Source organism: Hyla sarda, chromosome 5 (assembly GCF_029499605.1).
Source record: "Hyla sarda isolate aHylSar1 chromosome 5, aHylSar1.hap1, whole genome shotgun sequence".
Lineage (NCBI taxonomy): Eukaryota > Metazoa > Chordata > Amphibia > Anura > Hylidae > Hyla > Hyla sarda.
In genome coordinates, this window is record NC_079193.1 from 302107428 (window position 1) to 302130927 (window position 23500).

Below are 23500 nucleotides of genomic sequence, written 5' to 3' on the forward strand. Positions count from 1 at the left end.
CTTGTTGTGAGCTTTGTCTATTGTAAACAACAATTAACAATACAAGGATGTTTTTCCAAATGACGCACCTCAGAATTCAGCCTCCCCCTCACCATGGTAGTGGATGGTGCATGGTGGCCCCACTATTTAGGTTTCATGAACAAAGCCCCATCATGTGCATGAGGCCTTAACCTTTCACTGCCAAGGAATTATGTAATACATCATGACTCTTAAAGGGAACTCCGGTACCTAAGTACTTATTCCATATCCACAGGATCCCTAGGATAGGGGGATAAGTGTCTGTGGAGCCCGACACCCCGTCTCCGCTCCGTGCACAGATTACGGTCGACCACCACACAAAGCGTATGTATCTCTGTGGGAGAGGCGGAGATAAACAAACGGTCTAACAAGGAGATCAGACACTTACCCCCTATCCCCGGGATCCTGTGGCTAGGGGATAAGTACTTAGGTACCGGAGTTCCTCTTTAAAGGGGTACTCCGGTGCTAAGACATCTTATCCCCTATCCAAAGGACAGAGCATAGTGACGTCACGGCTCCGCCCCGTGTGACATCATGCTCCGCCCCCCTCAATGCAAGCCTATGGAGGGAGCGTGACATCACACGGGGCGGAGCCGTGACATCACTATGCTCCGTCTCCGTCATCGCCTGTAATCAGACCCAGAGCGAGCACACTCTGGGGGCTGATTCTAACGGGGTGCGCCGTGGAAGATCACGGGGGACCCCAGCGGCAGGACCCCCGCAATCAGGCATCTTATCCCCTATCCTTTGGAAAAAAACACTATTTTTGTGGGGAAATTAAAAAGAAAAACGCAATTTTGCTAATTTTGGAAGGTTTCGTTTTCACGCCGTACAATTTACGGTAAAAATGACATGTGTTCTTTATTCTGAGGGTCAATACGATTAAAATGATACCCATTATTACATACTTTTATATTATTGTTGTGCTTAAAAAAAATCACAAACTTTTTAACCAAATTAGTACGTTTATAATCCCTCTATTTTGATGACCTATAACTTTTTTATTTTTCCGTATAAACGGCGGTGTGAGGGCTCATTTTTTGCGCCATGATCTGTACTTTTTTTTGATACCACATTTGCATATAAAAAACTTTTAATACATTTTTTATAATTTTTTTTAATAAAATGTATTAAAAAAGTATACATTTTGGACTTTTTTTTTTTTTTTACGTTCACGCCGTTCACCGTACGGGATCATTAACATTTTATATTATTAGTTCGGACATTTACGCACGCGGCGATACCAAATATGTCTATAAAATTAATTTTTTACGCTTTTTGGGGGTAAAATAGGAAAAAACGGACATTTTACTTTTTATTGGGGGGAGGGGATTTTTCACTTTTTTTTTACTTTTACATTTTTTTTTACACTTGAATAGTCCCCATAGGGGACTATTCATAGCAATACCATGATTGCTAATACTGATCTGTTCTATGTATAGGACATAGAACAGATCAGTATTATCGGTCATCTTCTGCTCTGGTCTGCTCGATCTCAGGCCAGAGCAGGAGACGCCGGGAGCCGGACGGAGGAAGGAGAGGGGACCTCCGTGCGGCGTTCTGAATGATCGTATCCCCGCAGCAGCGCTGCGGGCGATCCGATCGTTCATTTAAATCGCGCACTGCCGCAGATGCCGATATCTGTATTGATCCCGGCACCTGAGGGGTTAATGGCGGACGCCCGCAAGATCGCGGGCGTCGGCCATTGCCGGCGGGTCCCTGGCTGCGATCAGCAGCCGGGATCAGCCGCGCATGACACGGGCATCGCTCCGATGCCCGCGGTTATGCACAGGACGTAAATGTGCGTTAAGTACCACCGCACCAGGACGTACATTTACGTCCTGCGTCCTTAAGGGGTTAAAGGCACCTGCACTTCTTGAACTTTTAATTTTAGGAGGTGTGTGGATCTAAGGCTTTGACTGGATCAGACTTTTAGCCACAAACTTGCTTATGACAACATGAAAAAGTGCAAATATACTGTAAAAACCATTATTAAAGTGGATCTGGACATTTATGAAAGAATTTAATAGTTTTTGCTTAAAATCATGGCAAAAAAGTTGCATGTGCGAACACTCTATTTTTTTGTGTGACTTCTTGATTGTGCAAAAAAAAAAAAAGAAGAAACTTACTTACCAAAGCAAAAAGTTTGACTTCCAGTGGTCAGAGATTTATCAAGTTAAAAAGTAGCATTGCAAGAAAAAGACTACCAAATGTACTCCAGCTCAAACATAGAGCAGAAAAAACAGTACCAAAGCAAAAAAAATTAAAAAAAATTGCTTACATGCAACAAATTCATCAACAGACTGCACCCAGATGAGAAATAAAAAAAAAAGAAAAAGAAGGTGGAGTTTTAAATGGATCCAGCATGTCACCCAGTCAGAGGCTATATGCCCAGCAGAGGTGAGTGGATAGTTGAGCATTAGGCTCAGAATTTGTGCTAGGGTCCCATCCTAAATGAGGCCACCTCCCCGTGGTGGGTGGGGGACACGTTTTGATCAAAAAGTGCGCTAAGAGCCTCAATTTTTTGACCAATGTGTGCTGCTGCAATCCTCTTTTTGTATACAGATGATAAATAAGTCGCACGTAAGCAAAAAAATTGTAAGGAAAAAATAACAAAAAAAAAATAACTAAGCAAACATTAATAAATGTCCCCCTTATCCCCTATCTACAGGATAGGGGATAATATTTTCTGATCGCGTTGGGTCCCCTCGCCATCTCTGGCATGACGCCGCGGCTGACACGCCTCCTCCATGTATCTCTATGGGAAAGGTGGAGATGCAGCGTTCAGGCATCCCTGCCCCTCCCACAGAGCTGTATAAGGGGGGGGGGGGGGGGGCGTGTTTTTGAATTAGTTAGGTCAACGACACGCACATTAGGAGATTGCGGGGGTCCCAGTAGTCGGACCCCTTGCGATCAGACACTTATCCCCTATCCCGCGGATAGGGGATAAGTGTCTAAGTCTGCAGTACTCCTTTAAGTCAACTATTTTATTTGACCAACTAGGCAACAAATCATTTGCTGGAATATCAGCACATATTAGCTTTATCATCCGGAGTCCTGCGGTGCCTTCCAGAATATCATTTCACAAAAAAGGTGGGGAACTGAGGGGAATAATCAAACTCTAGTTTCTCCATAATTTGTGTTCACACCAGATGTTCACAATTCCTAGTGGATTGCTAGCAGAAATTATTAATGTCCCTTATATTGTTGGCTTTTCTATGACTACAGTAGACCCTCAACTTACAATATTAATTGGTTCCAGGATGACCATTGTATGTTGAAACCATTGTATGTTGAGACCAGAACTCTATGGAAACCTGGTAATTGGTTCTAAAGCCACCAAAATGTCATCCAAAAATAGGAAAAAAAGTGAGAATTAAAGAAAAATAAGTAGATAACTAATATAGATAAAGCAAATCCTTACATATAAAAGTAAGAATGATCTGCTGGGAGCTGTAAATCACGGTCTATGTCAGTGTTTCCCAAGCAGGGAGCCTCCAGCTGTTGCAAAACTACAACTCCCAGCATGCCCGGACAGCCAAAGGCTGTCCGGGCATGCTGGGAGTTGTAGTTTTGCAACAGCTGGGGGCACCCTGCTTGGGAAACACTGGTCTACGTAGAGGACAGAAGCTTCTTCAGGGTCCTGTACAGCACATGCAATGTCCTAAAAAGTAACATGGAGCCGCCCTCACCTGGTGTCCAAAGGAGCAGCTAACCCTGGTACAGGTAAAGTATACAGAACATGTAATACCTCCCTGTACTGTAGGGGGCGCTACCAGACACCAGTCAGTGCATACACTTCAGTAATACAGGGGTTTTACCAGTAAATTGCCCATTCACATATAGGACTTGTAGGCACTTGGGGGGAGATTTATCAAAACCTGTGCAGAGAAAAACTTGGCCAGTTGCCCATAGCAACCAATCAGCTCGCTTCTTTCATTTTCATGAAGGCCTGTGAAAAATGAAAGAAGCGATCTGATTGGTTGCTATGGGCAACTTTTCCTCTGCACAGGTTTTGGTAAATCTCCCCCTTGGTTTTTTTTTACTGCATTTTTTTTGTCCGGGAAACTGTGTTTTTTTCTTCCTTGGCATTTTTTTCTGTTTCTGTGTCCATCCCCTTTATTTATTCTCTTAATTAAAAAATAAAAAGATGTAAAAATGTCAGAAAAACAAAGCAAAATCCACATTGCTTTTTTAATGGCGTTTTCTCTCTTTCACAGACTTCTATGGGAGAGAAAAACCAAGATTTCATAAAAATATAATAAAAATAAAAATATGCCATAGTCTTAAAATGCTGCGATTTAAAAAAATGTTCTCCCAAAAAACGCTGTGCGGCATTTGTGGCCTTTTTGGGGAAAAAAGGAAAACCCAGTCTTCAGGCCAGTATTTTGATTCAGTATTTATAAGCCAAAACCAGGAGAGCAACATATACAGAGAAAAGGTATAATGGAAAGATTTTCATCCTCTCTGTATTGTGGATTCACTTCTAATTTTCCTTTACATAATAATGCAATCTGATTGGTTGCTATGGGCAACTGCCCCACTCTTCCTCTACACAGGTTTTGATAAATGTCTCTTCCCTTGCTCACATAGGGGGAGATTAATCAAAACCTGTGCAGAGGTAAAGTTGCTGAGTTGCCCATAGCAACCAATCAGATCGCTTCTTTCATTTTTCACAGGTCTCTTTAAAAATGAAAGAAGCGATCTGATTGGTTGCTATGGGCAACTCAGCAACTTTTCCTCTGCAGAGGTTTTGATAAATCTCCCCCATAATGGTAATGAAAATATAGACACCAGACTGATGCGGCCTCTCCTGCCTCCGACTGCACATGTTGTGGGGAGATGCAGCGGAATGCATTGCAATAGTGACACTTCAGACTGTGATCACTGGAAAACAAACCTATGAGCAACATTTATTAATTTGCTGTTTTTATTTCCCGGCACATTACCTACATCTTTGGGATCCAATTTTTGCAAAAAAATTTTTTTTTTTTTTAGGTCAGAGCATCAAGGGGGCACAGAACTGCCAATTACTTCAATGTTTCCCAAACAGTAAATAAAAGCTGCCATTTTTCATTGAATTGTAAAGACTGTAGCGCACCAGTCTTAAAGGGGTGCTCCGCCCCTAGACATCTTATCCCCTATCCAAAGGATTGGGGATAAGATGTCTGATCACGGGAGTCCTGCCGTCGGGGACCCTGCTGTTCGTTTAGAGCATGGGGTGCAACTCAGGAGGCTTGTGACATCACGGCCACGCCCCACTTCTGACGTCACAGTCATGCCCTCTCAACGCAAGTCTATGGGAGGGGGCGTCACGCCCCCTCCCATAGACTTGCATTGAGGGGGCGTGGTCGTGGCATCACGAGTGGGGCGTGAACGTGACGTCACGAGCCTCCGCCCAACATTGCCAATCCTCCGGCACGGAGCGAATTTCGGTTTGTGCACCGGATGTCTGGGGTGCCACAGCCGGGATCGTGGGGGTCCTCAGCGGCGGGACCCCCGCAATCAGACATCTTATCCCCTATCCTTTGTATAGGGGACAAGATGTCTAGGGGCGGAGTACCCCTTTAAGAAGTTAATACAGTCAGTAGACCAGCTCCTTAGACTGTTTGCAGAGATTTCAGTGGGAGAGCCGGCTGACTGTTTTACTGGACATTTAGGTAGAGATGATTAATGTAGCATTACACGGAATGCACTACTCTCTTCTTTCTGTGCTTACAGCACTACTTGGCTCCATAGGTGTGGCTCCAGAACGTCTTGTCCAGGCAGTGAACTTGTAGGATCCTTTACAGCTAATTGTCTGTAATGACAAAACAAACCACAATATTACAACACAATTACATTGGTCAGACTGAAACAATAAACAGACAGACGTCTGATGCTAATGACAAATTTCTATTGCACCGTATTGCTCCAATTCATCTTACAATACATGTCAAGACACTCTGGACTCTCTAAGGCAGCTCTATTCATTGAGTAGAAACCTGTAGACAGGTCTTAGCAAGCAGCAATTCATATTTTTCATCTGTCACAAAAACCTTTAATCTACATTTTTTCCCCAGAAAAAATCCATGATATTTTCTTCTTTTCTTTCCTTCAATTCCTTGTCATTACAGAGTTTTTTCTTTGTGAGGGTTGAGGCACTTATAATGGTCGCCATTCAGCAGAGATGAGACTGCAATACAGTCAAAAACCCATTTAAACATATGTGATAATCTAGTGGCGGGGTTCCTAGTATCTAGTAGTTAGTACCCACCAAAAAAAGGTCAAAGGAAGGACAACTGGTGAACCAGCTTGGGATACCCAAGGCCTTATTGATGTATTGGAGAGTGAAGGCTCGGCCTTTTGGCTAAGATCAAGTGTAGTATCTGATGTTCTCAGTTTTATGCTGGTGGCAGGCTACGCCGGTGTGGAGATGGTGAGGATGGGTGCTGCATGGTAGGGGGCAGGTGTACCGGGGCGTTCCGGGGCTGGTTCTGAGGAATCAGCCTGACAGCTGCCCCGATGTGACCTGTTCCCTCTGGGTCTTGCCATGAGGCTGAGAGGGTCTAGAGCCGAGGTACTTTAGTGCCTCAGGGAGTGGTGTATAACTCCAAATCCCAGGGCCGTAGCCCGGGGTGCAAAACACCTATATTAATTTCCCCCAAAAGAAAAATTAAAATGGAACTTTTATTGTATATCTTTAAAATAAACCCAGTAATGTGATATTAAAATTGCAGTGCCACGTGGGATGGTAGAAGTATATACTGAGCAGTTTGCTCTTAGTATCTAGGGTTCTGCAGACACCCAATATCCCATACGAGGCACTATATTAAAACACTAAATTGCAATTAGTGTTTTAATATAGTGCCTCGTATGGGATATTGGGTGTCTGCAGAACCCTAGATACTAAGAGCAAACTGCTCAGTATATACTTCTACCATCCCACGTGGCACTACAATTTTAACCTCTTAAGGACATAGGACGTTCTCTAACGTCCTCACTACCTGGGCTTTAATGCCCAAGGACGTTAGAGAACGTCCTGTTGTATTTCCGATCTCTGCCGCTCGCCGGGCAGAGATCGGAACTGGATGCCTGCTGAAATCCTTCAGCAGGCATCCAGGGCAAACGCCGAGGGGGGCCATGTAGGCCCCCCATGTCGGCGATCGCCGCAAATCGCAAGGGATCTGCGGCGATACCGGGTTGATCGGGTCTCTGGGACCTGACCGCCCGGTAATTTCGCATGATCCCGGCTGTCACAGACAGCCAGGACCATGCTGAAGTATCGGAGCGAGGTGGCAAGCCTGCCACCTCCTCCGATCCCCTGCGATCCGTCGGTTAACTAACCGACCAATCGCAGGAGGGGGGGCGGTTACTTCCTCCCGCCCTGCCCGGCCCCTTGAAGTCCGGAGAGGACGGGAGGAAGACCGGAGGACGCGGCGGGGGACGGGGGAGTGCTGGGGACCGGCCCCGGTACTTACCTCGTCCCTGAAGACCCGGATTCCGGCAAGGAAGATGGCGGCGGCGGCGACAGGTGAGTAGATCTTCAGCCGCGGTCGGGCCCTTTACAGCAATGCACGTCGCCGTAAAGCGACATGCATTGCTGTAATGGGACCCTGTATACTACAACTCCCAGCATGCCCAGACAGCCCTTGGCGTCTGGGCATGCTGGGAGTTGCAGTTTTGCAACATCTGGAGGTCCACAGTTTGGAGACCACTGTGCCCTTCCAGATGTTGCAAAACTACACATCCTCAGCATGCCCTTACAGTCCAGGCATGCTGGGAGTTGTAGTTCTGTAACATCTGGCCCTTCAGATGTTGCAGAACTACAACTCCCAGCATGCCTGGACAGTTTTGGCATACTGGGAGTTGTAGTTTTGCAACATCTGGAAGGGCACAGATTGGGAACCACTGTATTAGTGGTCTGCAAACTAGTCCTCCAGATGTTGCAAAACTACAACTCACAGCATGCTGGGAGTTGTAGTTCGGCAACATCTGGCTCTAAAGATATTGCCGAACTACTACTCCCAGCATGCCTGAGAATGCTGGGAGTTGTGGTTTTGCAACAACAGGAGGCACACTGGTTGGGAAACATTGTCTGTTTCCTAACTCAGTGTTTCCCAACCGTGCGCCTCCAGCTGTTGTAAAACTATAAATGCCAGCATGCACTGATAGACTGTGCATGCTGGGAGTTGTAGTTTTGTAACAGCTGGAGGTCCCCCCCCCCCCCCCTGTGAATGTACAGGGTACATTCACATGGACAGGGGCTTACAGTGAGTATCAGGCTGCAAGTTTGCGATGCAGCAAATTTTGCGCGGCAGCTCAAACTCGCAGCGGAAACTCGCTGTAACCCCCCGCCCGTGTGACTGTACCCTAAAAACACTACACTACACTAACACAAAATAAAATAAAAAGTAAAAAACACTACATATACACATACCCCTACACAGCCCCCCTCCCCTCCCCAATAAAAATGAAAAACGTCCGGTATGCCACTGTTTTCAAAATGGAGCCTCCAGCTGTTGCAAAACAACAACTCCCAGTATTGCCGGACAGCCGTTGACTGTCCAAGCATGCTGGGAGTTTTGCAACAGCTGGAGGCACCCTGTTTGGGAATCACTGGCGTAGAATACCCCTATGTCCACCCCTATGCAAATCCCTAATTCAGGCCTCAAATGCGCATGGCGCTCTCACTTCGGAGCCCTGTCGTATTTCAAGGCAACAGTTTAGGGTCACATATGGGGTATCGCCGTACTCGGGAGAAATTGCCTAACAAATTTTGGGGGGCTTTTTCTCCTTTAACCCCTTATGAAAAGGTGAAGTTGGGGTCTACAACAGCATGTTAGTGTAAAAAAATAGATTTTTTACACTAACACGCTGGTGTTGCCCTATACTTTTCATTTTGACAAGAGGTAAAAGGGAAAAACGCCCCCCAAAATTTGTAATGCAATTTCTCCTGACTACGGAGATACCCCATATGTGGGCGCAAAGTGCTCTGGGGGCGCACAACAAGGCCCAGAAGGGAGAGTGCACCATGTACATTTGAGGTGATTTGCACAGGGGTGGCTGATTGTTACAGCGGTGTTGACAAATGCAAAAAAAAAAAACAAACACGTGACCCCATTTCGGAAACTACACCCCTCACGGAATGTAATGAGGGGTGCAGTAAGAATTTACACCCCACTGGTGTCTGACAGATCTTTGGAACAGTGGGCTGTGCAAATAAAAACATTTTGTACAGCCCACTGTTCCAAAGTTCTGACAGACACCAGTGGGGGGGTAAATGCTCACTGTACCCCTTGTTACGTTCCTCAAGGGGTCTAGTTTCCAAAATGGTATGCCATGTTGGGGTTATTTTGCTGTCCTGGCACCATAGGGGCTTCCTAAATGCGACATGCCCCCCGAGCAAAATTTGCTCTCCAAAAGCCAAATATGACTCCTTCTCTTCTGAGCATTGTAGTTCGTCCATAGTGCACTTCAGGTCCACTTATGGCATACCTTCATACTCAGAAGAGATGGGGTTACAAATTTTGGGGGGTATTTTCTGCTATTAACCCTTGCAAAAATGTGAAATTTGGGGGGAAACACACATTTTAGTGAAAAAATATATATATTTTTTTACATATGCAAAAGTCGTGAAACACCTGTGGGGTATTAAGGTTCACTTTACCCCTTGTGACGTTCCCCAAGGGGTCTAGTTTCCAAAATGGTATGCCATGTGCGGATTTTTTGCTGTTCTGGTACCATAGGGGCTTCCTAAATGCAACATGCCCCCCAAAAACCATTTCAGAAAAACATACTCTCCAAAATCCCCTTGTCGCTCCTTCCCTTCTGAGCCCTCTACTGCGCCCGCCGAATACTTTTCATGGACATATGAGGTATGTCCTTACTCGAGAGAAATTGGGCTACAAATATAAGTATAAATTTTCTCCTTTTACCCCTTGTAAAAATTCAAAAATTGGGTCTACAAGAACATGCGAGTGTAAAAAATGAAGATGGTGAATGTTCTCCTTCACTTTGCTGCTATTCCTGTGAAACACCTAAAGGGTTAAAACACTGACTGAATGTCATTTTGAATACTTTGGGGGGTACAGTTTTTATAATGGGGTCATTTGTGGGGTATTTCTAATACGAAGACCCTGCAAATCCACTTCAAACCTGAACTGGTCCCTGAAAAATAGTGAGTTTGAAAATTTTGTGAAAAATTGGAAAATTGCTGCTTAACTTTGAAGCCCCCTGATGTCTTCCAAAAGTAAAAACACGTCAATTTTATGATGCAAACATAAAGTACACATATTGTATTTGTGAATACATTTTTTTTTTATTTGCAATATCCATTTTCCTTACAAGCAGAGAGCTTCAAAGTTAGAAAAATGCAAAATTTTCAATTTTTTTCAGCAAATTTTTGAATTTTTCACTAAGAAACGATGCAAGTATCGACAAAATTTTACCAATAACATAAAGTAGAATATGTCACGAAAAAACAATCTTGGAATCAGAATGATAGGTAAAAGCATTCCAGAGTTATTAATGTTTAAAGTGACAGTGGTCAGATGTTCAAAAAACGCTCCGGTCCTAAGGTGTAAAATGGCCTGGTCCTTAAGGGGTTAATATCACATTACTAAGTTTATTTTAAAGATATACAATAAAAGTTCCATTTTAATTTTTCTTTTGGGGGAAATTAATAGAGGTGTTTTGCACCCCGGGCTACGGCCCTGGGGTTTGGAGTTATATAGTGTTTTGGCCTCTCTATTCCCTCTGGGTCATTTTTTGAGTTTTTTCAGGGAGTGGTGACCCCAAGGTGCCAAAACTCACTCGGAGTATTGGCTCACTGAGTGGAAGCACAGGCACCATGAACTCTTCACCTTGTGGCACTCACCTCTTGATTCCCAGACTTCTGGCTAGGATCAGAGAAATTTTTATAGATCCGGCCGGATGTCCGGGCAGTATATCTGCGCACATTCACTTATTGATTTATTTTCGTCACTGTGTCACAGGATTGTTGTGTTCACAGGATTGTTAGGATGCAATGGCCCTTCTGGGTGTCCCTCCTAGCAGTCTAGGGGAGGTGTGCGTGGCCATCAGGTCCCTCACCGCCCTGCAAAAACCCCGGGTACTCCTGCATGGGCAGGGTACCAACCGTTTACAGCTCTGCAGGCAGATACCTTGGCTAATGCCAAGGGGGATGCCGGGAGCATTTGTGGTCCCTTAGTAGCTTCGGCAAAAAGGGACATCGAACCTGGAACCTTGCAGTTACCTTTTGGTCCAGAGGCAAAGGGTAAGGTTTGTTGGGGGGGCCTCTCTCCTTTGTGCACGTTTTTTTTGTGTAACACGTTTGCACTTTTTCTTGCACTTTGGGTGATTCGAGAGCACGTTCCTCGGCTCTTAGATAAAAAAAAAAAAAAAGATGGCTAGCCCATGTGACCCAACCACACAGAAGAGCTACTGATGCACAAACTGCTGATACTAGCTAAAATAGAAAGACCTTAGAAAACACAGTGTATCACAACTTGCTGTGCGTGGGGCTGTGTAGCTGTAGACCAGTCAGAGCACTCATGCTGACCTAGGTGCACCACCAAAAACTCATACAACAGGCATGTCTTTATCAGAACTGGACCATGGAGCAATGGAGGAGGATCACCGAGGCAAGGCACAGGCAACCTTCGAGAACCTACAGCCAAAATGCTTCCAAAGCATCATGGAAACATCTGCAGTGATGAAAATTGCCTATGCCTGACCTAGGCTGACAAATCATCTGACATCTGACATCTTCTCTTTTACATCATGTGGTTGGGGGGGGGGGGCAGATATGCATACATAATAAAGAGTTGGCACCAATATGCACTAATGGCAGAGGCAAAATGATGCCCTCGGCAATATTCCCAAATAAAAAGTAATCAACCACCAACCAAGTTCTCAATACTAGGTAAGTCATACCTGGTGGAAAGACAGGGTTACCCTGAATTGGTGACAGAACGCTGATCCAGGGATTTATTCTGATATTTGGAGCTGGGAAATAGGCATCAGCCTCATAAAGGATTTTTGCCTTCCTCTGTATCAACTCAGTAGGGACACAATAGAGATATATGTTGAACTTTATGGACTCAACCTAATGAACTATGTAACTATGTGAAAATGTCAGTAACTCCAATGCACATGAGCTTTAAAGGGGTACTCCACTGGCAAGCGTTCAGAACATTTAGTTCCTAACGCTATGTGCGCACTGCGGGGGGTCGGCCACGCCTCCTCTTGATGACAGGCCACGACCCCTCAACGCAAGATTTTATCGCGATGGTCCCAATCAGCCCGACTGAGCTGCCGAGAAGCTTTTACTTTCATTTTAGACGCAGCGATCAACTTTGATCACCGCGTCTAAAGGGTTAATAGAGCGTGGCACAACGTTCGGTGCCGCACGCTATTAGCCCAGGGTTCCGGCTATCATTAGCCCCCGGGACCGACCCGGTATGATGCAGGGTCACGGCGGGACCCTGCTTTATATACCCGGACCGGGCACAGGGTGTACAGGTATGCCCTGCGTCCTTAAGAGGTTAAAGAAAATATAACAAATGTGAGAAGGTGAAAGGTGTGGTCATTGATGGACGGTATGTGTCACCAAGGTTCCTGGCCTTGGTGAGGTATGAGACAGTATTTTCCAGTATCTGTGCTGCGGTGCAGCCTGAAACTGTGCCCATTGTATGGCTGGAAGGCCAATCCGGGACGGCTCTTACCGGGAATGACCAACTGCAGGGTGGGGGTCATTCCCCACAATCCAGGCCAGCTTTTGCTGGCCTTAAAGGGGTTCTCCGGTGCTTAGACAGCTTATCCCCTATCCCAAGGATAGGGGATAAGATGCCTGATCGGGGGAGTCCCGCCGCTGGGGACCCCCGTGATCTTGCACGCGGCACCCCGTTTGTAATCAGTCCCCAGCGGCGTGTGACGTCATGCTCTGGCCCTCAATGTAAGCCTATGGGAGGGGGCGTGACAGCTATGACACCCCTCCCGTAGGCTTGCATTGAGGGGAGGAGCGTGACGCCACACGGGGGCGGAGGCGTGACGTCACACGCCGCTGGCCCTGTGGACTGATTACAAACGGGGTGCCGCATGCAAGATCACAGGGGTCCCCAGCGGCGGGACTCCCGCGATCAGGCATCTTATCCCCTATCCTTTGGATAGGGGATAAGATGTCTAAGCACCGGAGAATGGAGCTAGGCTGCTTCACCAGCTGTGGGGGATTTTGCTAGTTGTAGCACACAGTGCCAGAGAGGGCTGTGTGGAGTCTTCCCCGTGATAGCTCCAAGAGTGGAAGCTGCTGGACAGCCTAGCTGAGGCCTGGAAAAGACTTGCTGACACTGCGTGGCGTGAACACAGGTGTGAACAAACACCTAAGGAAATACCGGTGGACTGTTATTACGTTTTCCTTTGCTCTACGTTGAAAGACTGTTTTGTTGTATGCTGAGTGTGAATAAAACACTGGCCTTTGATTTAAAACGCTGTCTCCTAACCTCTATACTGCAGACCGCACCTGTCTGTAAGAGCGAGTCATTACACAAATGACAGTTTTCATACTACGATAATAGACCTGAATGTACTCTCCGCATGCGTCTTTATTTTATTTCCTTCAAACTCCTTCAAATTAATCCATTTCCAAAGTAAATCATTTGAAATTCAGGCTGGGATCCCTACTGAATAAAGATAGTGTACTCTGAGGTATAAGCCCTGTGTTTGCAGAATAGTAATGAATAATTTCAGGCTAATTTATGTCATTTTAATTTCTAAAATAATTACAGTAGCAAGACTCAGGAAACGCGGCTAGTCGGGTTTACTAAGCGTATTTATAAGCAATGAGGCCAAACTTATCAAAACACTACATTACTGTTCCAAATTAAACTACTCTACAGAAAAGAACATTTATTCCCAACTTTTTTGAATAATATCAAGAGACAAAAGTATCAAAAATGCATACATTAAATAATCTACATGCCGGTCCTATTGATGCATATTTATGTATGTGCTCCGTCATGTTGGGTCACAGCTACCGGTCACAATCACAAATTGTTACCCAGCTGAACGCCCAATCACACAGACTCTTATGTTTTTATATACTCCGCCAGCCACAATGCAAGTTTCACTGAGTTAACAGACTACTTAGATTATGTGTTTTAAGGCCATGCTGACTAAATGACATTACTGATTATATCATTGACTTGAATGGTTTCCATAATAAATACACTCACTATAGAGTCAATCAGGGTTTCTCAATATGGTTTGTGAAGGTTTTAGTCTGGGTTCACATATATCAGGCGTCCGGCACAGTTTCCCTCTGGCGTGCACCGGAGGGGAAACTAATGCTAGAACTGATCCCATTCATTTGAATGGGACAGTTCACAATCATCCAGCGTCTCAATTTTGACGCCGGATGGTTGGACACGCCGGACCGGGGAAAGACATATGTGAACCAAGCCTTACATGGAGAAAAAGAATTACAGTACAGTGATAGAACTAAAATTAAGATTAAAGGGGTACATTTTTTTTTTTTTATCAACTGGTGCCAGAAAGTTAAAGGGGTACTCCGCCCCTAGACATCTGCTGGGGACCCCGGGGATCGCTGCTGCAGCACCCCGCTATCATTACTGCACAGAGCGAGATCGCTCTGCACGTAATGACAGGCAATACAGGGGCCGGAGCATTGTTACGTCACGGCTCCGCCCCTCGTGACGTCAAGGCCCGCCCCCGTCAATACAAGTCTATGGGAGGGGGCGTGGCGGTCGTCGCCCCCCCTGCCATAGACTTGCATTAAGGGGACGAGCCGTGATGTCATGAGGGGCGGAGCCATGACGTCACGCTGCTCCGGCCCCTGTATCGCCCTTCATTACGCACAGAGCGAACTCGCTCTGTGCAGTAATGATGGCGGGGTGCAGCAGCGGCGATCCCCGGGGTCCCCAGCAGCGGGACCGCGGCGATCTAACATCTTATCCCCTATCCTTTGGATAGGGGATAAGATGCCAGGGGTGGAGTACCCCTTTAAACAGATTTGTAAATGACATTTATTAATAAATATTTACCCTTCCAGTACTTTTTAGCAGCTGTATGCGACAGAGGAGATTCTTTTCTTTTTGAATTTCTTTTTTGTCTGACCACAGTGCTCTCTGCTGACACCTGATGCCCGTATCAGGAACTGTCCAGAGCAGGAGAAAATCCCCATAGAAAACCTATGCTGCTCTGAACAGTTCCAGACATGGAAAGAGGTGTCAGCAGAGAGCACTCTGGACAACACAAAAAAGAAATTCAAAAAGAAAAGAATTTCCTCTGTAGCATACAGCTGCTAAAAAGTACTGGAAGAGGAAAGATTTTTTAATAGAAGTAATTCACTAATCTGTTTAACTTTCTCGCACCAGTTGATTAAAAAAAAAAAAAAAATATATATATATATATATATATATATATATATATATATATGTTTTCCACCGGAGTACCCCTTTAAGTGCCATAAACACAACAGGGTATGGTACGGGGCAAATTTTTGGTTCTGTGGTGGTATGTGAATGGATTTCTTGCAACATTTCACATCTCCACACCAAATTTACAGACAGAGTTGTACACTTTGTAAAAGCATGTAAATGTCACTTTAAAACCCAACACAAGCTAAAGGTTCTAAGTACACTAAATCCTACACTAAAATAATCAGTAAATAGATTAAAAGTCACTGATTTCACATCTGTAATTTTTGTCCTATTACTCTAATGCAGTGTTTTCCAACCAGGGTGCCTCCAGCTGTTGCTAAACTACAACTCCCAGCATGCCCGGACAGCCAAAGGCTGTCCTGGCATGCTGTGAGTTGTAGTTTTGCAAAAGCTGATGGCACCCTGGTTGGGAAACACTGTTCTAGTGTTTCCCCATCCAACATGCTGGGAGTTGTAGTTTTGAAAAAGCTGGAGGCATTCTGGTTTGGGAAACACTGTTCTACTCCCATGCATTTCCCTGATATAAGCTTGCGGACAGGACATGCTTGATGCATAGTGACGACTATTTAGACTTTAAAAAATTGTCTTTTAATCAATTTACTGGTTTTGAAGACGACAAAGTTTCCATGTGTGTTAGCATATGGCTCTGCCTTGTACATGACGCTTATTCCATTTTAGTTCTATAAATGTTCTATGTGTATGGTTATGAGGGGTCCCACAGAGGGTCTTGTGATCTCAAGAATGGGACTCCTGGACATGACTTTGAATGGAGTAGAAGCCCATTTTTGTTTGTGCTGTCTGAACTTTTGTACTTCCAGCAAAAATGTTGTGATAAAATTAAAGAAAAATAGAGTAGGGCTAAGCTCTCTTAAAGGGGTACTCTGGAGAAAAAAGTTACAACCGTTTTATCTTTTTTTTCTCCCAAATCAACTGGTGCCAGGAAGTTATACAAATAAATCACAATAAAAAAACAACTCAAGTCTTCCAGTACTTATCAACTGCTGTAAGCCCTGTAGGAAGTTGTGTAGTCTTTCCAGACATGGTGCTCTCTGCTGCCACCATCTCTGTCCGTGCCAGAAAGTGTACAGAGCAGGAGCAAAGCCCCATAGCAAACGTCTGCTGCTCTGGAGAGTTCCTGACACAGGCAGTGGTTGTAGCAGAGAGCCCCCTATCTGACAGGAAAGTCGACACAACTTCCTCCAGGGCATACAGCAGCTGATAAGTACTGGAAGACTTGAGTTTTTTTCAGCAGAAATAAATTACAAATTTGTATATCTTTTTATTACCAATAAGTGCATCACAAGGGTATATATACACATAATAAATGATATCAAAGTTCCCGCCCATTAATTATAATCAGAAACACATGTAACACATGCATATAGTTGACAGAACTAATCAAAAAGTGTGCTGCAATATATATGTGCAGCGCCCTGGCACCTGAATAATAAAAATAAATAATGATAAAAATACATCCAATGTACATAGTTAAAAAAGGTGCATTGAAACTCTGATACATACAAAAAACATATATGAACTTACTCTCTGCATTCATATATAAACCTGTGTAATGGAATCTTCGTCATGATGGCGACTCGCTGCAAGTAGCACACTTTTCTGATTTAGTGTAAAGATCTGTCAAGGCTATCTGCAACATGGGTTTCTGATCTAATTAAGGAGCGGCTACTAAGATGTCAAAGATATGAAGAATATATATATATATATATATATATATATATATATATATACACGGACGAGTATTTTTCTCAGGGAGAGGCACCGCTTCTGGTGTAAAATGGAGATTCAAAAAGGCCATTAGCACTCTGCGGGCTTTCTGGGTAAGAAGTATTGTTGTTGAAAGCCCGCGGAGTGCTAATGGCCTTTTTGAATCTCCCTGAGGAAAATACTCGTCCCTTTTAGCTAGTCGCTACAGGTCTCTCATCTTCAGCCAAGCCAGAACACCCTGCTCTGCACTGAAGAGGGGCAAGCACCCCGAAACAGCTGTCTGCAGATGGGTTCTCTTCCCTTCTGGGGAGAATTCTGACTTGGCATTAATCCAAACCAAAGTCGGAGCTGATCAGAGGGCACACTACCTTATATGGTGGTGTGATGAGAAACTTATGACTTGATAAAGGGAGGAATCCCGAAAGCTTGTCTCTACAAAATCTTGTTAGTCCAATAAAAAAGGTATTACAAGATACTGCAACTACCGATGATTTTGCTTTTTGCATCACTGGACTAATACGGCTACTCCTAACTAATCTATATATATATATATATATATATATTGCTTGAAAATGACTCTTGATACTTTTGCATGGTGCAATAAAATGTTAAGACTTATACATGGATGGTGAGCTGAGGCTACAAACATTTTTTTGCTGATTTTTTATGATATATTATAGATTTTATAAAATCTGTTAATGTCGATCTTTTGCAATAAAAATTAAGAACTGAAACAAAACGTACCGACATACAAAGGTAAGTACAATCAGAAAGTATAACCTACACATCTCTCATCAAAGCTCATAAAAATGACAAAGTATACGGCTAATTAATTTCATCTCTCAAACAGTCTTTATAATAAAACAAATCTATAGTGTGACACGGGGAATCCAAAAAGGTGTTTTCTGCTGCAGCGGACACCATGCGGTTAGTATTTCTTTAGCGTTTCTTGACGTTTACACAATATTGCTTTCATTTATCATCAGAGACTAAATAAATATAATGTACAACTGTAAAGGGGCTTTTCGGATATCATCACTAAGTAACCTTCATATAACAGCTTCAATAATGCAAAGAGGAAGGGGCTGAATACACACAGTATTGAGTTCTGCCATATTCCAATAGGAACTGCTCCAACCTCTTGTCATCTGATGATATATTCACTACAGCGAAAAGAAAACGTACTATGCTGAAATTCCCTTCCACCTATTACTCAAAGCCATACAAAATAGAATATTTGCATATATTCTTTAAGAAGAAAGGCTTTTGGATGAAATCCCATGAGGGCATTGAGTTTAAGCACTGGAGCGTGACATGGAAAGGTTCAACATTTTCAGACACAGTCGAATAAACGCCTAGGAAATCCAGGTGAATAGGAGGAGCAATAGAGGCCTAGAAATATACAGAATTCACTGTGGTATTTATGGGGCAGATACACTTCCTTAAAGGGGTACTCCGTTGGAAAACATTTTTTTTTTCAAAATCAACTGGTGCCAGGAAGTTAAATAGATCTGTAAATTAAATGAAGATAAAAGGGGATTCAGCTCACCTGTTCCACACGTGCACGGCCAGCCTCAAAGTTCAAAGGAGCAAGCAAAGGAGAAGGTGGAGCCAGCACTATGTAAAACCATTCCTTTATTGAAATCCAGGTTAAAAGTCCATAGACAAGCAGAGGAAAAAATTAGCACTAGGACAAAAGTGCATATGAGCAAGGTTGGAGCACCTCTGGACGCCGATGCGTTTCAGGCCATTTGGCCCTTAGTCATGCCATGACTAAGGGCCAAATTACTGAAACGCGTCATTTTGTATGCTGGTAAAAATAAATAATGGGGTGATAATCACATAAGAATTGTGAGAAAACCATCGCACACAGGTACAGACACTATATTATGAACTACACTAACTTTACAGCCCCTGTAGCATAGTCAAATAAAAAAAATCTGGACCTATTCCCAAAAGATCAATGTTTGATAACATTAAAAGAGTATATATGGCTATGCATGGATCAACCAGGACTTCCCACTCCATCCTGTTGCTAGACGCTAAAAAGGCGTTCGACAGGGTGGAGTGGGGATTCTTATGGGGGACATATCAGTATATGGGTTTGGGAGGAGAATTTCTTCAATGGGTGAGATTGCTGTATAGTATTCCCTCGGCTAGAATACGGATAAATGGAGAGTTATCTGATTCATTCCCCTTAAAGGGGTATTCCAGGATTTTTTTTTATTTGACTATGCTTCAGGGGCTGTAAAGTTAGTGTAGTCCATAATATAGTGTCTGTACCTGTGTGTGACGGTTTTCTCACAATTCTTATGTGATTTTATTCCCAATATTTATTTTTATCAGCATACAGAATGACTGTTGTCTCAGATATTTCCCAGGTTGCAATGCGGTCGAGACCTGACTCACTAGTCAGCTGATGACAGGGAGCCTGTCTGCTTCAATGGGTGGAGAGAGCAATCTGCAAGTAATGCAACAGCTGTAGGCACCCTGATTGAAAACCACACTGTTTAAATGGGTGGGGTGGCTGATGTGTGGGAAGGAGGAAAATGGAATCATGGGATTTGTAGGCAAACAAGAAAACTGAAAACAGGAAATACCAGTTCACAGAAAGCTAGCCACAGTGTTCTGGTAATCTCACAGCATAGCCATTTAGCCCCAAGATAAGCGCAGATCCTTCCTAAGCATGTCCATTACTGTCTGCCAGGTATGTACTAAAATCACCTTATGCTGGATAACCCCTTTAAGTAGAGGCACGAGACAGGGGTGTCCCCTTCCCCCCCCCCTTTTCTTCACCATACATATCAGACCCCCTGCCCTGGCTATTAAGTCAAGAGAAGACATCAACAGCTTTGGTCAGGGAAGTTTATATAATAAAATAAGGTTATATGCGGATGATGCAATTTTGTTCGTGGCGGATCCTGTAGATTCATTAAACAAGGTGACCGAGTTGGTAGGGCAATTCGGATCTATATCCGGATTTGAAATTAATTGGAAGAAAACCTCCCTTCTGCCGCTGGGGAGGGTTGGACAGGACTTGTCAGGGAAAGTTAGAATAGTGAGAGATGGAGAATTTATGGAATATTTGGGGGTAAAAAATCTCAGCCCAAATAGAGGAGTTCATTCTACTTAATATTAACCCACTGTTTAAAAAAATTTAAGACAAAAATAGTATTTGGAAATAATTACCTATTTCAATGGCAGGCAGAATAACCATTGTCAAAATGTTTATTCTTCCCCAGATTTTGTTCCATTTGAAGGCAGCATCTATATGGATTCAGTTGAAATGGTTTAAGAACCTGGCCAGAATGCTTAATACATTTATAAGGGGAAGAAATAGAGCTCGGCTTAAATATAATATCTTGGCCCTACCTGAAGAAGAGGGAGGAGTTAATTTACCAGACTTCCAATTATATTTTATTGCTAGTAAATTGCAAGAAATTGTAAAGTGGAGGGAAGATGCAATATTTGGTAACTTTTGGGAGGAGAATAAGGGTTGGTATTTAAATATTTTTGAATTATTAGAATCTGGATTGTTGGTGACTAAAAGAATGAAAATGGTACCCTATGCAATTTAGTATGATAAGGTATGGAAATTTACAAGAAAGTGGTGTAAGGTTGGAGGAGTGTACTACACTGTGGGAAAATATACACTATAAAGAAATTAATAAATTAAATGTGGGAAATTTTTGGGGGAGCAAAGGAGTAAGAAGAGTTGGAGATTTGTTCTCTAATGGGATTATTTTGGATTTTGAGAGGGTGAAACTGAAATTTAATATAACTCAAGCACAAGAATTTTGGTATTGGCAGATTAATCAAATAGCTAAATAGGTTGTGTATATTTGGTATAGAGACATATGAGGTATTTGATTTTCTTTTTAACACATCACTAGATAGGAAACTTTTGAAAAATATATTTATATGGTTGTTGAAAGGGGTACCAAAATTAGTGCACATTAATAGAAATATAGATAAATGGCATAGGGATGTTCCTACGATTTCAAATGAAAAAGGGTTTAGGAACTTGTCATTCCGTTTAATCCAGTTCGAAATACTGTATAGAATATATTATTCCCCAATGAAATTGTTCAAAATAGGATGTAGAAAATCTTCCAGCTGCCCAAAATGTGGTAGGGAAAGGGAGGTCATGGTCCATATGCTGTGGTCATGTGAACAAGTACAGAAATTCTGGTTGGAGATCAATAAAAATCTTCAAAGGCATATGGGGAACTCTGAATTTAAGTTGGATATATTAATGGTGTTAGGCTCAATTAAAGGGGTTGGAGAGTATCAACTCTGGACTAGTAAATTACTGGCTCTGGCCAAGGTGATGATAGCAAGAACATGGTTGGTGGGGACTGGTGAGGAAAATACAAGCGTATGAATTTGAAATTGCAAAAAGTAAAAAAAAAAAGGGGGACTATACAGTTAAATAGATGTTGGAGGAATTGGTCATTGGAATGAAATGAATGAGGAGGAAATATAATTAATTAATGTATTTATTTTTCCCTCTGTTTGTGGGGAGGATGGAGAGATGGAAAAAAAAAATTAAAAAAAATCAAATAAAATAAAATGGATGTTTGTTCTATCTGCACATTGCCTGACAAAGAGCCCTCTTTTGGGCCAGGAACGCATTGCTTTACTGTGCTTATAAACCAGTTTTAAAAAGAAAAAAAAAAAAGTATTTATTAAGCCCCAGCTTTACTTCAGAGTTGTGCTGATTGTTTGTGAGGGTTTCTGATGTTTTTCTTACAGATCCATCTACAGGAGGTGAGCCCTGTTGGTACATCTGGGGCACGGTCCTCTGGGGCAGCCATGGTAATAAAGCATCCCAATTTATAAGAAAAAAAAACATTTTATGTAAATCCATGTAAGAACATAACCTTTTATTCTCCTTTGGCTCACCGTATCTCTTCACTAATATTAATGGTTTTCTTTGCCAGGTTTTTTTGTAGGTGGCTTGGTTTGTAATCACTTTGTATCTGGGGCATAAGGAAGTATTGAGGCTTGTCTTTCTGGATATATCTCTGGTTCTGATACTGGGCCGGCAGAATGGACCGAGGATGTTCAAAACCATCTGTAATAAAAATAGTTAAATATGTTGAGAATTATGGCTTGATGGGCGCTAAATTAAAATAATATTACCAAATGTATCACTGTTTGGTTATTTAAAATAGATGCATTTGGCTCTAAAACTTGTCCAATGTGCAGTGGACATTTTTTGGGGCTTTCAGGGCTAGAATGTTTATGCAAATTGTTTAGCTGTTTTACTGTAGACCACTGATGCATAAAGCTACAGGCAGCCTAATACATATATGAACATTTAAGACCCTTTACCATCCTAGATCACCATGGATGCTGACTCAAACCCCTTTACTAAAAAAAGAAAAATAGTCAGGACAACTACCTAATACACGGGTGCACACTGCTGTGGCAAATACAGAGTATACAAAAAAGAAGGTTGCAGCAGCACTTTTGGTCAAAACATTTAGGCTCTTAGCGCACTTTTTGATCAAAATGTTTCCCCCATCCACAACATGGAGGTGGCCTCACTTTGGATGGGACCCTAACATGCTTAATTCACTCACCTGTGCTGGGCATATGGCCTCTGACTGGGTGACATGCTGGATCTACTTTCAATTTAAAAAACCTCCTGTGAACAGGGAGGGGTGCACGGCTAGAGAGGGTGCCACTCCTCCTAACTTGCATAGCAAACACCAAAAAAAGAAAAATAGCCAACACAACTACCTAATACACGGGTGCACGCTGCTGTGGACAGCGGCATTGACGTCAGAGTGCCAGTTAGCCCGGCCGGTGCCAGTTAGCACCTCATTAGCATATACCGAAAATCGAAGATTAAGGCTGAACGGCCTGATCTGGGCACGGTAAGCTTAAAACTGATCAGCGTGCCCCCAACTATCAGCCAGTACCGCTGGTTAGTGCGGGGGGAGAAAGCTGACAGTTTTCTTTAACCTCTTCAGTGCTCTAGACAGCTAGAAATGTTAATAATAAACCCCCTAACTTTTAAACAATTTGCCTCTTCAGTATTAAAACCCCAGGGATATTACCTTCGCCAAATAGACCACTAATGTTGTCTAGGAGAAGAAATGTTGTCTATCCGGGAGGTAAAGTAACTCTGTGGCCTGTCTTGATTTATCTGGGTGCTATGTGCAATATTTCTACAAACAAAAATGTATTTGGATGGTGTGTGACTGTGTATCTGGCTGCTGTACGGCTAATTCTGTTGGCTTTATATGTAATATTTAAGTGGTGTTAAATTAGCCATCTTTGGTCGTCCCTAATTTATGCTACAAACA

At 43.2% G+C, this 23500-nt stretch overlaps 1 protein-coding gene across 3 annotated transcripts in view; it reads right to left on the reverse strand.

Annotated features, from left to right (window-relative positions):
• Positions 1–4993: 4993 nt before the first annotated feature.
• The window catches only part of PPP1R42 (protein phosphatase 1 regulatory subunit 42), a 50406-nt gene continuing 31899 nt past the window's right edge, over positions 4994–23500 (reverse strand). For all 3 annotated transcript variants that reach the window (XM_056522081.1, XM_056522082.1, XM_056522084.1), the window contains exons 8-9: positions 22089–22260; positions 4994–5818 (exon numbers count right to left, since the gene is read on the reverse strand). In XM_056522081.1, coding sequence (XP_056378056.1) covers positions 5734–5818; positions 22089–22260 — 257 coding nt within the window. In that variant the 3' untranslated portion in view covers positions 4994–5733. The remainder of the gene's footprint in view (positions 5819–22088; positions 22261–23500) is intronic.